Source organism: Leptopilina heterotoma, unplaced genomic scaffold, assembly GCF_015476425.1.
Source record: "Leptopilina heterotoma isolate Lh14 unplaced genomic scaffold, ASM1547642v1 Lhet_268, whole genome shotgun sequence".
NCBI lineage: Eukaryota > Metazoa > Arthropoda > Insecta > Hymenoptera > Figitidae > Leptopilina > Leptopilina heterotoma.
Window position 1 is genome coordinate 1194102 of NW_025110977.1, and position 14324 is coordinate 1208425.

At 32.0% G+C, this 14324-nt stretch overlaps 1 protein-coding gene across 1 annotated transcript in view; it reads left to right on the forward strand.

Moving 5' to 3' along the window:
* The first annotated feature begins 4629 nt into the window (after positions 1 to 4629).
* The window catches only part of LOC122503690 (homeotic protein Sex combs reduced-like), a 41904-nt gene continuing 32209 nt past the window's right edge, over positions 4630 to 14324 (forward strand). The window contains exon 1 of the mRNA XM_043614325.1: positions 4630 to 6717. Coding sequence (XP_043470260.1) covers positions 5916 to 6717 — 802 coding nt within the window. The 5' untranslated portion in view covers positions 4630 to 5915. The remainder of the gene's footprint in view (positions 6718 to 14324) is intronic.

The following is a 14324-nucleotide window of genomic DNA, read 5'->3' on the forward strand; positions in this document are numbered from 1 at the left end:
GCCATTTTGAATTTTGAATAACTGATTTCATATTCGTAATCAGCGAACCCAAAAACCCCCGAGTAACTATTTTCACACGAATACGATCAATTTGAAAAAATTCGTCCGCCATATTGGATCCGCCATTTTGAATTTTGAATAACTGATTTCATATTCGTAATCAGCGACCCCAAAAACCCCCGAGTAACTATTTTCACACGAATACAATCAATTTTAAAAAATTCGTCCGCCATATTGGATCCGCCATTTTGAATTTTGAAGAACTGATTTCATATTCGTAATCAGCGACCCTATAAACCCCCGAGTAATAAATTTCACACGAATACGATCAATTTTAAAAAATTCGTCCGCCATATTGGAACCGCCATTTTGAATTTTGAAGAACTGATTTCATATTCGTAATCATAGCGACCCCATAAACCCCCGAGTAACTATTTTCACACGAATACGATCAATCTGAAAAAAATTCGTCCGCCATATTGAATCCGCCATTTTGAATTTTGAAAAACTGATTTCATATTCATAATCAGCGACCCCAAAAACCCCCGAGTAATAAATTTCAAATCAAACCCATCAATTTTTCAAAATTCGTCCGCCATATTGGATTCACCATTTTGAATTTTAGAAAACTGATTTTATATTCGTAATCAGCGACCCCGAAAACCCCCGAGTAACAATTTTCAAACGAATCTGATCAATTTTCAAAAATTCGTTCGCCATATTGGATCCGCCATTTTGAATTTCGAAAAACTGAGATCGGATTCGTAATCAGCCACCTCGAAAACCCCGAAGTAGTCATTTTTCCTAATGTGTTACTGAAGAATATATGTTATTTATTTTACTTCATAAATTACCTACAATTAGTGACTCATGGTGACTCATAAATCACTTGGTCCAACACTTGAGAGTCAAAAGTCATTATGAGTCTTTAAAGAGTCTTTTACTTCTGATAAACGGTAAGTGATTTTCGAGGGGCTATACTGTTTCACAGTGACTCGCATGTGATTCGTTTTGACTCTTGGTGACTCATAAATGACTCAAAAATCACTTCTACAGGAATTGCTTAGAAGACAAAAGACAATATGATTCTCTAATAACACTACTATAGGGTTATTAGAGAATCATATTGTCTAATAATCTACAAGAGACTCTTGAAGACTCATAAATTAATTCTACAGGTGTCACTCATAACATTCGTTATGAGTCCGTTAAATATTTTTGACTCTGATTATGAGTTCGTCATGACTCTGTAACTTATCTGATAGTCTAATATAAGTGGCTCTTGAAGACTCTTAAATTACTATTAAGTGATGATGTCACTTTGGAGCCAAAAGTCGTTATGAGTCACTAAAAAGTCTCTGAATCTTGATAGGCGGTGGTGGAGAAACTCATAAACAGAGTCAGAAATATTTAAGATTCTTTGACGAATTGTAAATATTTTTTACAAGAATTACTTTGGATGTTAGGAGTCATAAAGAGTCTCAAATGAAACTGAATTTTTTAATAACTGATTCCTGAGGATTATTGATATAAATCATAGAGTGATTTTTGAATCATTAAGAGTATAACATACTGGTGTGACTCACTCTTAATTCAAAAATCATTGTCAGAGGAGTCATTTAGTAATTTAAGAGTCCTTATAAGACACTCAAAAGTTTATGACTCTTGATAATCCGCGTATAGGTGACTCTGGATAAATCATAAATCACTCCTGAAAAAATCACTTGGGAGTCAGAAATAAATATAAGTCTCTCTCGACTCTATTACTGGCTGATAATCCTTAAGTGACTCTTAAAGAATCAAAAATTACTTTTGCAGAAGTAAATTAGAAGTAAAAAATCGTGAGTCACTCAAATTTTTGACTCCTGTTAATCAGCGTCAGTGACTCTTGATGACTCAAATTACTTTTACAGGAAACAATTGAGAGTCAAAAGTAATTATGAGTCTTTCATGAGTCTCTGGTTCTGGATAATATGAAAGTGGATCTTGAAGTCTTATAAATCACTTTTTCTGGAGTCAACAAAGAGTAAAAAATTCATTATGACTCACTTAAAGTGACTCATAAAAATTTATGAGGAATCACTTTCACTCGAATAAGTTCGGAGTCAAAACTAATTATTAGTTTTTCATGAGTCTCGGACTCATAATAGTCTAAGTGTCTGTTAAAGACTCATAAATATCTTTTACAGAAATTACTTGAAAGTCAGGAGTGATTATGATAGTCTTTCATGAGTCTCTGATTCATGATTACTCGTAAGTGATTCCATATGACTTCTGCATCACTTGTGAGTCAGGAGTGATTATGAGTCTCACTTCTAATCAAAAGTAACCAGTAATTGATTCTTTGTGACTCATAAATCACTTGAGATTAAGGACTGATTTATGAGTCTCTGATTCACGATTGCGCGTAAGATATTCCACATGACTCATAAATAACTTGTGAATCAGAAGTAATTATGAGTCTCTAATGAGTCTGACTTCTAACTCATAAATCACTTGGGAGTAAGGACTGATTTATGAGTCTTTGAGTTATGATTCCCGGAAAGTGTTTCTATATGGCTCACAAATTACTTGAGAATCAGGAGTGATTATGAGTCTCGCATAAGTCAGACTCCAGATTATCATAGAGAGTGATTATTTGTGATTTATAAATCATTTTGAGCTAAAGAGTAATTATGAGTCTCTGATTCATGATTGACCGTAAGTGACTCTTTATGACTCATAAATCAGTTTTGCAGGAATCACTTATTAGGAATCAGTAGTAGTTATGACTCTGTGATTCCTAATAATTAGTTCATGAAAATTATTGATTTATAAGTGAAGGAGTCTTAAGGACTCATAAATTAGTTTTACTCTAAATTTTTAGAGTCCAGAGTCACTATAACATATATGTAACATAATTAACTTATTCTGACTCTTGTCTCCCGAAAGACTAGTATAAATGTGATTTATGAGTTATTAAGACTTTCTAACTTCTGAGGAAAGTTAATTGTCCTTTCAAAATCTCATGAATCAAGAACTCTCCTGAACAAGTTATTTGTTGTCACAGACTCATGTGAAACTCATAACTTTTTCTAAATCCTATTGAGTGACTTATGACTCATAGATGAATTCTAATGAGTGACTCCTGACTCTTTGGATGAATCACAACACTTCAAAAAGAGGTGTCTTATTTTGAGACATTTTTAGCGTCTTAGACACCAAAAACTTCTTAAATTAAGAAGACACAAAAAACACACACAAGTTTTTTGTCTAAGACACAAAAAACGTCTCAAAATAAGACGCCTCTTTTTGCAGTGAATGACTTGAGTGACTCATGATGTCTGCTAGATCACTTGTTCAACGAAAAAAAAATAATTTTTGTTTAAGGCTACTTTTTTTATGTATCCGTATGCGAGGGCGACTTCCAAGTGATCACAAGTCATTGAGTTAGTTAGGAATCTCAACATAGATAACAACTCTCACTGGGAAAACAAAATAAAAAAAGATAGATACATAAGTCTTCAATGATTGATAGAATCAAATATACTCCATTTGAATAGAAGTTTTAGAAAAAGTTTTCATAGTTAATTTTTCAAATTCACATATGCCACACAATTAGCAACATCAACTGCCCACTCATCATCTTCTCATCAGCTGACATTCACAACAAATAATCTGCTAATGACAACTTTCTTTAAAGAGTTGTGTTGAAAACCCTCATCCCCCCACAAATTTCCAAGCGCGAAACGAAGCACGTGGTGTTCCAACACCAGCACACGAGAAGAGACCCATTCGAATTGTGAGTGAACAAGGATGCGTGTGACTCTCTCATGCAATAGAAGAACATAAAGTATATGCAAAAGATCCAATAGTGTTTGAGTGTGGTAAGCTTTCGAAGTAGTCAAATGTTTATGGAGGGGGGATTAGGGGAATCGTCTCTTCAAGTGGAAGAGATAGCCAGTTCACTTGAGAGGGGAAGGGGAAGGCATAAGTAGTGGTGGGATACGAATGTTAAGGGGAAGGGGACGCCGGAGGCGGGCGCGCGCCTCAATTCACCAGCAACCAACACTCTCACCACATCTGGTGAGCAACTGACACACTATCTCGATTTATACATTTTTTTTTCTCAAAAAATTAGATATTTCTCTTCTTTTTAACCCTTTGGGGTTATTCTCGAACGATTTGTGGCAATATTACAGGTTTTGATCTTTGGCGATTGAGTGAGAGAGAGAGAGAGAAAGAGAGCGCCTCTCACGCTCTATGATTTATAAGGAACGAAAGGGTCAACAGGTAGTCGATCGTCTCCGAAGTTAAGTGAGGAAAATGAAAGGCCGCTTCAGATAAGAATCTTTCTCTCTCTGTCTGTCTGTCTCTCTCTCTCTCTCTCTCTTTTTCTCGAAGAGAGAGAAGAGAACGTACAGAGAGAGAGAGAGAGAGGAGTCTTCAACTTTTGATATTCTCTTGTATTTAGAGTTGAAGACACTGGGGAGTATAATCCGCCAAGATTGAGCTCCGCCTCGACACCCCTCTCTTTTCTCCTCACACTAGCACCCCTCCCCCGCTGCATCCCCCTTGACCAACTGGCTACTACGTCACACATGCTTCTGGCGCGAGCCGCCAAGGCTCTCCTCAGAGTTCAGTCGTTCAGTGAGTTACGAGTTGTGTCCGGGTTCGCCGGCGTCAATTGTAAACTACAAACTTTAGGTTTGTTTGCAACAGGTTTTTTTTTTGAATTTATGGGACAATAAAAAGAGTTTGGGTGCGTGGTGCGCGTCTCCTTTTTTTTTCCTGAATCGGATCCCTCTTTTAGCAAATTGTTCCTCGTCGCCCTAAAAGAGCGGTGGCTATCAAACTCTCATAAAACTGTCAGCCGTGAACCGCTGGGCTTGACTTATATGCTCGCCCCTTCCAGGTTTGGTCCCGTTCCTCGAAAACAGGATTCATGTGATGATCTTGACTTTGGAGAACATGAATGTTTGAGAAGAAGGTCTTCTATTTTGAAGAATGATATCTGATAATAAATACTCTTTTGATACTTTGAAGAATCTCTTCTGATACTTTAAAGAACCTCTTCTGATACTTTGAAGAACGTCTTTTGATAGTTTGGAGAACGCGTATTTTTTGATGATTCCTCTTTGGTGAACTTGTTTATTTTCTCTTCGGGGGGGAAAAGGGGGCGCGTGCGCGATGATCCAGGATCAGAAATAGCGGAAGACTGACGTTTAGACGGCTAAAGAAGAAAAAGACCCCTCCCCACCCTAAGCAAAAGGGAATATCTCTCCATTAGCTATCCCCACTCTTTTCGTAACACCCCTCTCATCCCTTGTGTGACGGGAGCAGCAGCGACGGAAGAACGGGGTTGAAGAATCCACCGCGGCAGCAAGAGAGACCAATCAAGGTTTGACGAACGGCGGGGATTGGTCGGTGTTCCTGACACGCAGCGCGGCACGTGACAGCTACCGCACCGGTTACGAGAACCGCGAGAACCGCGTTCAGTCCGATACCACCTCCCTCCGTGTACGCACCGTCGAGGATATTCCTCTTTTCTTTAATAGAAAGTTAATCCACAAGAGTAGTGACCCTTTCGATACGCCCCCGTGCCATCTTGAAACGTTTTTTCTGCTAATCATCGTCGAGAGTCTTTCTCAATGGGGCGCGCCAATAGGCCCTCACGATGGGTCCCGTAAGTAATTTGTGGTCATAAAGAAGCAGAAGACAGTTTTATAGCCCTCGGCCCACGTGGCGCTCGGTCCCGGTATTCAGCCTCTCTCTATTACTCACCCAAATATCCTCGGCAGGGATCAGGATTTCATTCTTAAGGATTATCGAATCATTTGTGAATATAAGTGATAATGCTCTCGAGTACTTAAATTTTTTTTTTTTTTGTGAATTGTGATTGTGAGTGAAAGAGCGAAGAATCATTAAAAAAAAAAATGAGTTCCTATCAGTTTGTCAATTCGCTCGCATCTTGTTACGCGAATCAACAACCCCAACAGCAACCACGGCCGACGCCAAATTCACCTGGTGAACCAATGCAAGCCGCCTCGCCTGCTGGTCCCGATTATTACAATCCAAACGCAGCGACTAGCAGTTATCCAACACCATGCTATTCCCCGCAACATTATCCTCAACATCCGTACGCAACCCCTGCGGGTGGAATGCAACATCCCGCCCCAACGGGGATGATCGACTACACCCAACTTCAACCTCAAAGATTAAACCCCGCGACAGCGAGTCAACACACTTTGCATTCACAACAGTCGCATCATCATAGTCAACAAATGCATGTCGATCCCACTGCTCCATTATTGCAGGCGGCTTCCGCTGCTGCTGCAGCTGCAGCCGCATCATCAACGTCGAGTTGCAAATACGCGGATTCAACATCCTCGACGAGTGTTGCGTCACCACAGGATTTGACCACCTCAACATCGAGGAATAGTCCCACACCAATGGGCACACCTGGTACCAGTAAAGGTGCATCTGGTCTCACCTCACCACCGGGAAGTTCCTCCAGGTCATCCGCAGCGGCTTCCGCATCATCGCCGCCGAGCGGTAGTTCCCGTGGTCTTGGCGAAGGTAGTTCCACATTGACAAATGCATCGTCAGCATCGTCACCTGCCAGTTCCACTTCCAGTACATCGAGCACTGGAAACAATTCGTCGAATAAAAATAATTCAAGTGGAGGAAATCCTCCGCAAATTTATCCCTGGATGAAGAGGGTTCACATCGGTCAAAGTGAGTAGTTTTTCACAACTAGTTGTTCTTGTTAAACAATTTTTGAGTTGTTGCAAAATGATTTGATTATACTATACTTATTGGACTATTAGGAATTTCTTTACCGAACCGTACCAAAACTCTATAAGAATCAAATCAGAATTAAGAATTTCTTTACTGAACCGTACCATTAAAACTCTATAAGAATCAAATCCAAATCTTAATAAAAAATAAACGGAGAGAAACTGTTCTAATATTTAACAAATAGATTATTTAACTTGATGAGCTATTCGATGTTTGCTATGGTCAAAAAAATGTTCCACAACACTGTTCCATAATTTAAGAAACAGTTTATTAAATTTGATGGGCTATTCGATGTTTGCTATGGTCAAAAAAATGTTCCACAACACTGTTCCATAATTTAAGAAACAGATTACACTCTAAATCAGAAATTCTTTACTGTACTATACCAAAATACGAGAAGCACCAAATAATTAATTCCAAATCATAATTAAAAATAAACGGAGAGAAACTATTAAAAAATTTAACAAACAGATTATTTAACTAGATGGGCTATTTGATGTTTGCTGCAGTCAAAAAAAATTCTAAAAGGTGTGACTACTTTTCAACTAATAGTTCCAATAATACAATAAGTCCTCACATAAATTTAAAAAGTTGTATTAACTAATAACTATACCAAAAAGTAGTTAATAGAACTAAGCATGAGCTTAGAGCAAAATCAGATTTTGTAGTTGTTAATTGAACTAATTTTTTTAGTCAAATAAACTATTGTTTATTAACAACTTTATACTTTTTCTAAAGATGTTAAATTGAGACAAAATAGGAATCAAAATTGTTGCAACGCTACAATTTTTATTCGATAATTCAATAAGTCCTCAAATAAATTTAAAAAGTTGTATTAACTGTACCAAAAAGTAGTTAAAAGAACGAAGAATGTACTTAGTAGAAAATCAGATTTTGTAGTTTAAATTTAAATAATTTTTTCTGTCAAATGAATTTTTTAACAACTTGACAGTTTTACTAAGAATATCAAATTGAGTCAAAAAAGAAATAAAAATTGTTGAATCGCTAAAATTTTGTTTCAGTAATTCAATAAATCCTCAAATAAATTTAACATGTATTAATAAGTCCTAAAATAAATTTAAAAAGTTGTATTAATAAGTTCTCAAATAAATTTAAAAAGTTGTATTAACTACCAAAAAGTAGTTAAAAGAACTAAGAATGTTGGTGCAAGATTAGATTTTCTAGTTGTTAATTTAACTAATTTTTTCATTCAAATGAACAATTATTTTTTAACAACTCTAGAGTTTTGCTAAGGATATCAAATTGACACAAAAAAGGAATCAAAATTATTGCGATGCAACAATTTTCATTACTTTTTTGTGCCAATTTCATATCCTCAGAAAAACTGTTTTTAAAAATAGTAAAATCAACCAGACAAGCATTGTTAGTAATTATCATAACTCAAAAAGTAATTAATTTAACTATTTTCTGATAATGGTAGTTAAAATTTCGACTACATTTCTTTAAAGTACAAAATATTAATAGAGTTGCTTGTAAAATGTCACAGCAAAAAAAAAAAAAGAATAAGAGACACATTCTCTTCTTTTCCATGTGACAATCTGCTAGGGACACTATTAAGATTTTTTTAGCAGACACTAAATAGCCCGGGTTTAATAATCTGTTTATCAAATTTCAAAATAAAATATCCTTCCATGTAATATTTTGTACACTGGAAAAAAATTTAGTCAAAAAATTCAACAACCATTATGTCCACTGAAAAAAATTCTTTTTCAAGTATCAACTACTTTAAGTATAGTAGAGTGAAAAATATAGTTAAAATAATTACATTTTTAGTTAATCTAACTCTGTTTGTATAGTAAATTTTACCATTTCTTATGTAGGAAAAAATTTATAATTTAATCGACTAAGAAAAGTAGTTAAATTTCAAAAACAACTACAAAATTTTATTTCATTAACTACCTTCTTATTTCTGTTAACAACTGTTTTGTGGTGAACATAAATTTTTTAATTTGGTTGAGGACTTAATTGAACTAAGCAGAGTAATAGTTAAAAAGTATCTACTAAGAATTTTTTTGAGTGCAGTCGAGTGAAAAATAGTTAAAATAATTACTATTTTAGTTATGCTTACAATTTTTGTATACGTATAGTTGATTTTACTATTTTTATGTAGTTTTAAAAAATAGTTCAATTTTTATAGTTCATTTGATTAAAAAAATTAGTTAAATTAACAACTGTAAAATCTGTTTGCCTCAACTACATTCTCAGATCTTTTAACTACTTTTTGTTATTTAGTCAACAAATAATAGTTAATTTAGTCAATACAAATTTTTAAATTCAGTTTCGGATGTATTGAATTATCGAGAGAATTATAAAAAAGAAGTCAAATCTACTAGAAATTATTTTGAGTGTATTAAATAGTTGAGAAATTGAGGGTCTCGATCAAAGAACCGGTTATAATTTTTTTGAACTAACAATCATTGTCAAATAAATCACAAGAAGAAAACTTTTTTAATTTTTAGAGGAGTTTTTTCGTAATCTCTAAAAATACGAAATGCTTACAGAAATTATAAAATTGAAAGTCCTTTTTTCATTTATGAGACGTGAATTTTGAGTCTTAAAAAATTATAAACGGTTCTTTGATCGTGGGCCTCAATTATGATGAAAAGGTGAAAACAATAAAACAATACATTAGAATTTGAATTAACAGTCAAAAGTTCTACTACAGAGTTGGTAGTGTAGAAGTTTTTAGGATTTTTAAATAAAATTTAAAATAATATTTTTCGGAAGAACTAATAATAGATGAAGAAGAGGTACATTCTTTGCTTACCACAAAGAAAAAGGAGTTCAATATCAAAAAAGAAGTATTGGGTGTAGCTTTTTTTTACGAAAATACTGGTAGCAATAAAAGACCGGTTATAAGAAATTATCGACTGTTGCCCCCATAATCATTGTGACGAGAAATTTTTTTATTGTCATGATGATAATGGTGAAACATTTCATGGATTTCATTTGATAATTTTCCAAAGAATAAGTTCTTAAAATAATTCAATATTGTTGAACTAAATATAATTCAATATTTTTAATAAGATAAATTTATTGTATTTGTACTAATAATTACAGAAGTAAATACAATTTTTTTGATTTGAAAAAAAATATTTTGTTTGAATAAAAATTGGTTAATTATTATTACCATATTTTATTTTAATATAAATTGGCTCTTATTATTACATAGTATTTTATTTAAATAAGAATTATTTGATACAAACAAATATTTGATAATAGACAACTAGTGGTTTGTATTTGAATCGAATAAATTTTTTTTTCAGTACATTATACATTCTAAATATTAGGTAAATAATCAGACATTAAAATTCAAAAAGTGCGTCAAGATTATTGAAAAGTAGTGATAAATAACGATAATTAATGCCAATTTGCAAAAAAGGAGACCGATTATACAAAGGTATTTGAAAATTCAATTACTTTAAATGTTTCTTTTCTTCCTTTAATTTTCAAAAAACTTAAAAACTGTCAATTATATTACACAATGATGAATAATATTTTCCTCTCGAAATTTATTCATCATTTCTGTTTACTATGAATATTGTTTCTTTTTTTCACAAAACGATTGCTTTCGAGCAAGAAAATTCAAAGTCAATTTCGAAAAAAATCTTTTCTAAATAAAGAAAAAGTTAAGGAAAAAAAATTTCGAAAACCAATTTTCAAACTATTTTTGAAAGCTAGTATCCTCAAAAAAAAATTTGGAGCATACTTTTGTATTTCTATGGGTTTCGCATATAATACAGTTCGGGAAGTTCCTTCAAGAAAACAAAAAAAAAGAGAGAAGAGAAAAAAACCTTGTCTCCGTCCATGTGTGGTCGACAAAGAAAAGGAAGTCACAAAGCGCACATGTTCCGTGTAAGAGAGCATCCAGCGGTATTTTTTTCCGTGCAGATAAATTCGTTTCATGTGCCCGCGCCATTAAGGAAAAACTTTCTCGGACCTTACGCTTTAATTTTTTTCCCTCCCCCTCCCGATTTTGATTAAATTTCCACTAAAGCGGAAGAAATAAATTTCATAATCGAAAATTCTTCATGATACAGAAGATGTAACGCTTAGGCTTTGATTCTTTCTCTTCTCGACTGTTTTAGTTTACTTTTGACTGAAATTATTTACAAGAAGAACTGTTAGGACCATTTTTGACTGAATTTCAGTCCATTTTTGACTAAAACTGTTTACAAGAAATTTAGAATAATTTTTAACTGAATTTCAGTCTTATGAAAGTAGGAAAAAGTAAGTCTTAGTTTCAGCCTATTTTTACTATAACCGTTTACAAGAAATTTAGACCAATTTTTGACTGAATTTCAGCCAACTTTTGACTAAAACCGTTTACAAAAAATTTTTATCAGTAAAATCAGGAAAAAAAAATTATTTTTCAAAGAAATTATAAAAAATAAGATTTTTTTCTACTTATTTTAAAAATTTGAGACTTTTTCTACTTTTTTTCCAAATGTTGCAACAAAATACCATATTTTTTAGAATAATATCCAACTTATTTCGATTTTTATAGTGTAAAAAATAACTATGAAAAAATATTCCAAATTATTTTTGAATTATTTTTTAACATTAATTAAATTTGTCAAATATGTCTCTTAATATTTTTGAATAATAGAAATTTTGTAAAATTTAATTGAAAATTAATAATTTTTGCATCAAGTATTTTGTTACAATTTTTGAAAATCAACTTTTGAAGAATTTTAATTGCAAATTTTGAAAATAATTGAATTATTAAAAATTTTAATAAAAAATCTTAAAATTGTAAATTTAAAAGTGAAAATTAATGAAAATTAGCTTCTAATTTTTTAAAATTCAATATTTTCAGTATTTTCAAATATATATTGCCGAAAATTTAAATACATACAAAAAAATAACATTTTACAATTATTTTAAACATTTTTTGTAAAAAAAATCATTTTCAATATTTTTAAATTGATAAAAATCAAAAAATTACTGAGTATTTTTAAATACTACAATTTTTTTTCAACAATTTTTTTAAGAAATTCAATTATTTTCGCAAAATTATACACTAAAATATTTTTAAAGACTAATTTTTAGAATTTTTTTATGATAATATTTCAAGATTCAATTATCTTCGAACAAAGTAAATAAATATTTATAAAAATTTACTTTTTTAGACTTAGTAAAATTTCGGATAAATCATGGTCATTTTTATAATCGAAATTCTTCAGAACTTTGAATTTATATTTTTCATTTATATTTTTCATATTTATATTTTGCAAAAATTCAATTATTTTTCATAGATTTTACCAAATTTCAATTGTTTGGAAATTTTTCAATTTTATAAATAATTAAAAAACTATTAGCTTTCGAAAATTATTTTAAAATGTTTTTCAAAAATTAATAAATTGTAAGATTTTTTTTATCAGAATTTTTTGAAAATATTATACCTTAATAACTTAGAAAAAAAACATGGACAGTTACAATTATTATAAAGAATTGAGTTTTTGTATTTAAATATTGGAATTCTAAAAGAATTTTCAGAAAATTATTAAAAATAATTAATTTAGAGACGAAGTTTACTTAAAAATAGAAAAGAATTTATATTTTTGGAAGGATTATAGTTGTAATTTTTAGAAATTATTAAAATTCATCAACTTTACTCATTTTTCGTAAATTTTCATATTTTTTCCTTAAAAAAAAAAAAGAATTTTGTCAGGGAAAATAATTTTAATGTCAGTAAATTGTCAGGGAAATTGATAAACTGAAACCTGTGACCACTCTGAATATAATTCCGATCAACTTTCGACCAAAGCGAACGAAATAAATTTCCTACTCGAAAATTTTTTACATATTCAATTTGTAAAAAAATAAGTCACAGATTAAAAAAAATGAAGACATTTGCATATTTCTTCTAGTTTCTGCTTATAAATTTTGCAAAATGAAGAAAAAAAATTGTCAGCTAAAATAACTAATTATATATGCTCAAAAGAACCGTTCTCTTTAAAAAAAAAAAAAATGAAAAATTGTCAGCATTTAACACAAAAATTATTTGAATATAGGTAGCTTGATGTAGAGGTATTACATTTTGTTGACTCAATAAATTTACATAACGACTGTTTACGAATATAAATTTAAAACCATAGTGTTAACTTCCCAACTATTTCTTTTTTTCCTCTCACGCAAATTTCGAAAATTCTTCAAACAGTTGCATAACATTTTTTATTTTCAATCAGTGGGGACAGATTTTTTTCTGTTTTCTTTTCTATTTATTTATTTTTTTTCAAAAGGCCTTTTTTCAAAATTCCTCTTTCGAGAAAAAATAGAGAAAAAACAGAAAATTTTCTTATTTTTCGACTCTTGGCGATAATAACCGAATTATATCGTCGGAGGGATTGAAGATCATGAAGACATGAAAATACGGAAACATGCAAATAGAGAGTTGTTATAGGCTCAAAAAAAAAAAAAAAAGAAAAGAAAAAAAATATCCACCTGCCCCCGCGGTTTCAAAAGAAGATAAGACAGCAGCAGCGGCAGCGTTGGTCGCGTTCACATTAGTCGCCTTGTGATTTACTGTGCGGCAAGTATGATTCAGTCAGCGGGGAATTTGACGAAGAATTAATGGTATTATGATATCGTGTGTAACTCTATGTATGTGCGCCAGGCTATAAATCAGGCCGCATTGTGAGGCGGGGGGGCCCTTCCTTTGCTCTCTTCTCTCAAACTTTAGTATTCTCTCGACCTTATAGCCCACAGTTTGATTCTAGCCCCGTGTGTATATATATGTATAAACGAAAAGCAAAAGTCTTTTCTTCTGCCTTTTTGGCCTCTTCGTTCGTTTCGCTTCTTATATTCCTTGCAAGGTTAATGTGCCATCCTTTTTGAAATCCCGCCCCCCTCCCCTCACTCCTTTTGCCCCCTTTTCACTTCTCTTTCACCCCCTTCTCGCGCCCCTCTCTGCTTTATATTCAAAAGCTGAGAATTTTCAAACAGCCTTTTAAAGTAATTGCCTTAGAATATATTATATATGATGACCAAAATGGTCATGCCTCACGAATTTTACTATTTGCTTTTATTTTTTTTCTGTTTATACAAAAAATAAAGTTGTTTTTTTGTAAAATAAATGTAAATTTGCATAAACGCTAATAATCCCACCGCTGTCACCTATTTGAAAACGATCTTTCGTTTAGTTATCAATTAGCAAATGTTAATTGCACACAATCCCACCGCTGCCACCTTTTACTTTAATTTCATTTTTATCTAATTGTAGAAATGTAGGGCACACTCAGAAAATTTTTATTAATCCAAAAATAAGTAGCAAAAAATAAGTAACCAAAAAAGTATGTTTCAATTAAACATATTTTATAATTGAAATTTGAAATAAACGTTATTTTTATTGAACCAAATTTATTATATATTCAGGCCTCGGATATTATGACTTTTTCTATTTCTGTCGCCTATTTTCAAAGAATGCACCTTTTTTCGACTAATTTTCGAAAATTGCGACTTTTTCTAATTTTCTTTCAAATATGACAACAAAACCTCAAATTTTCAATGTAAAGTGCAAC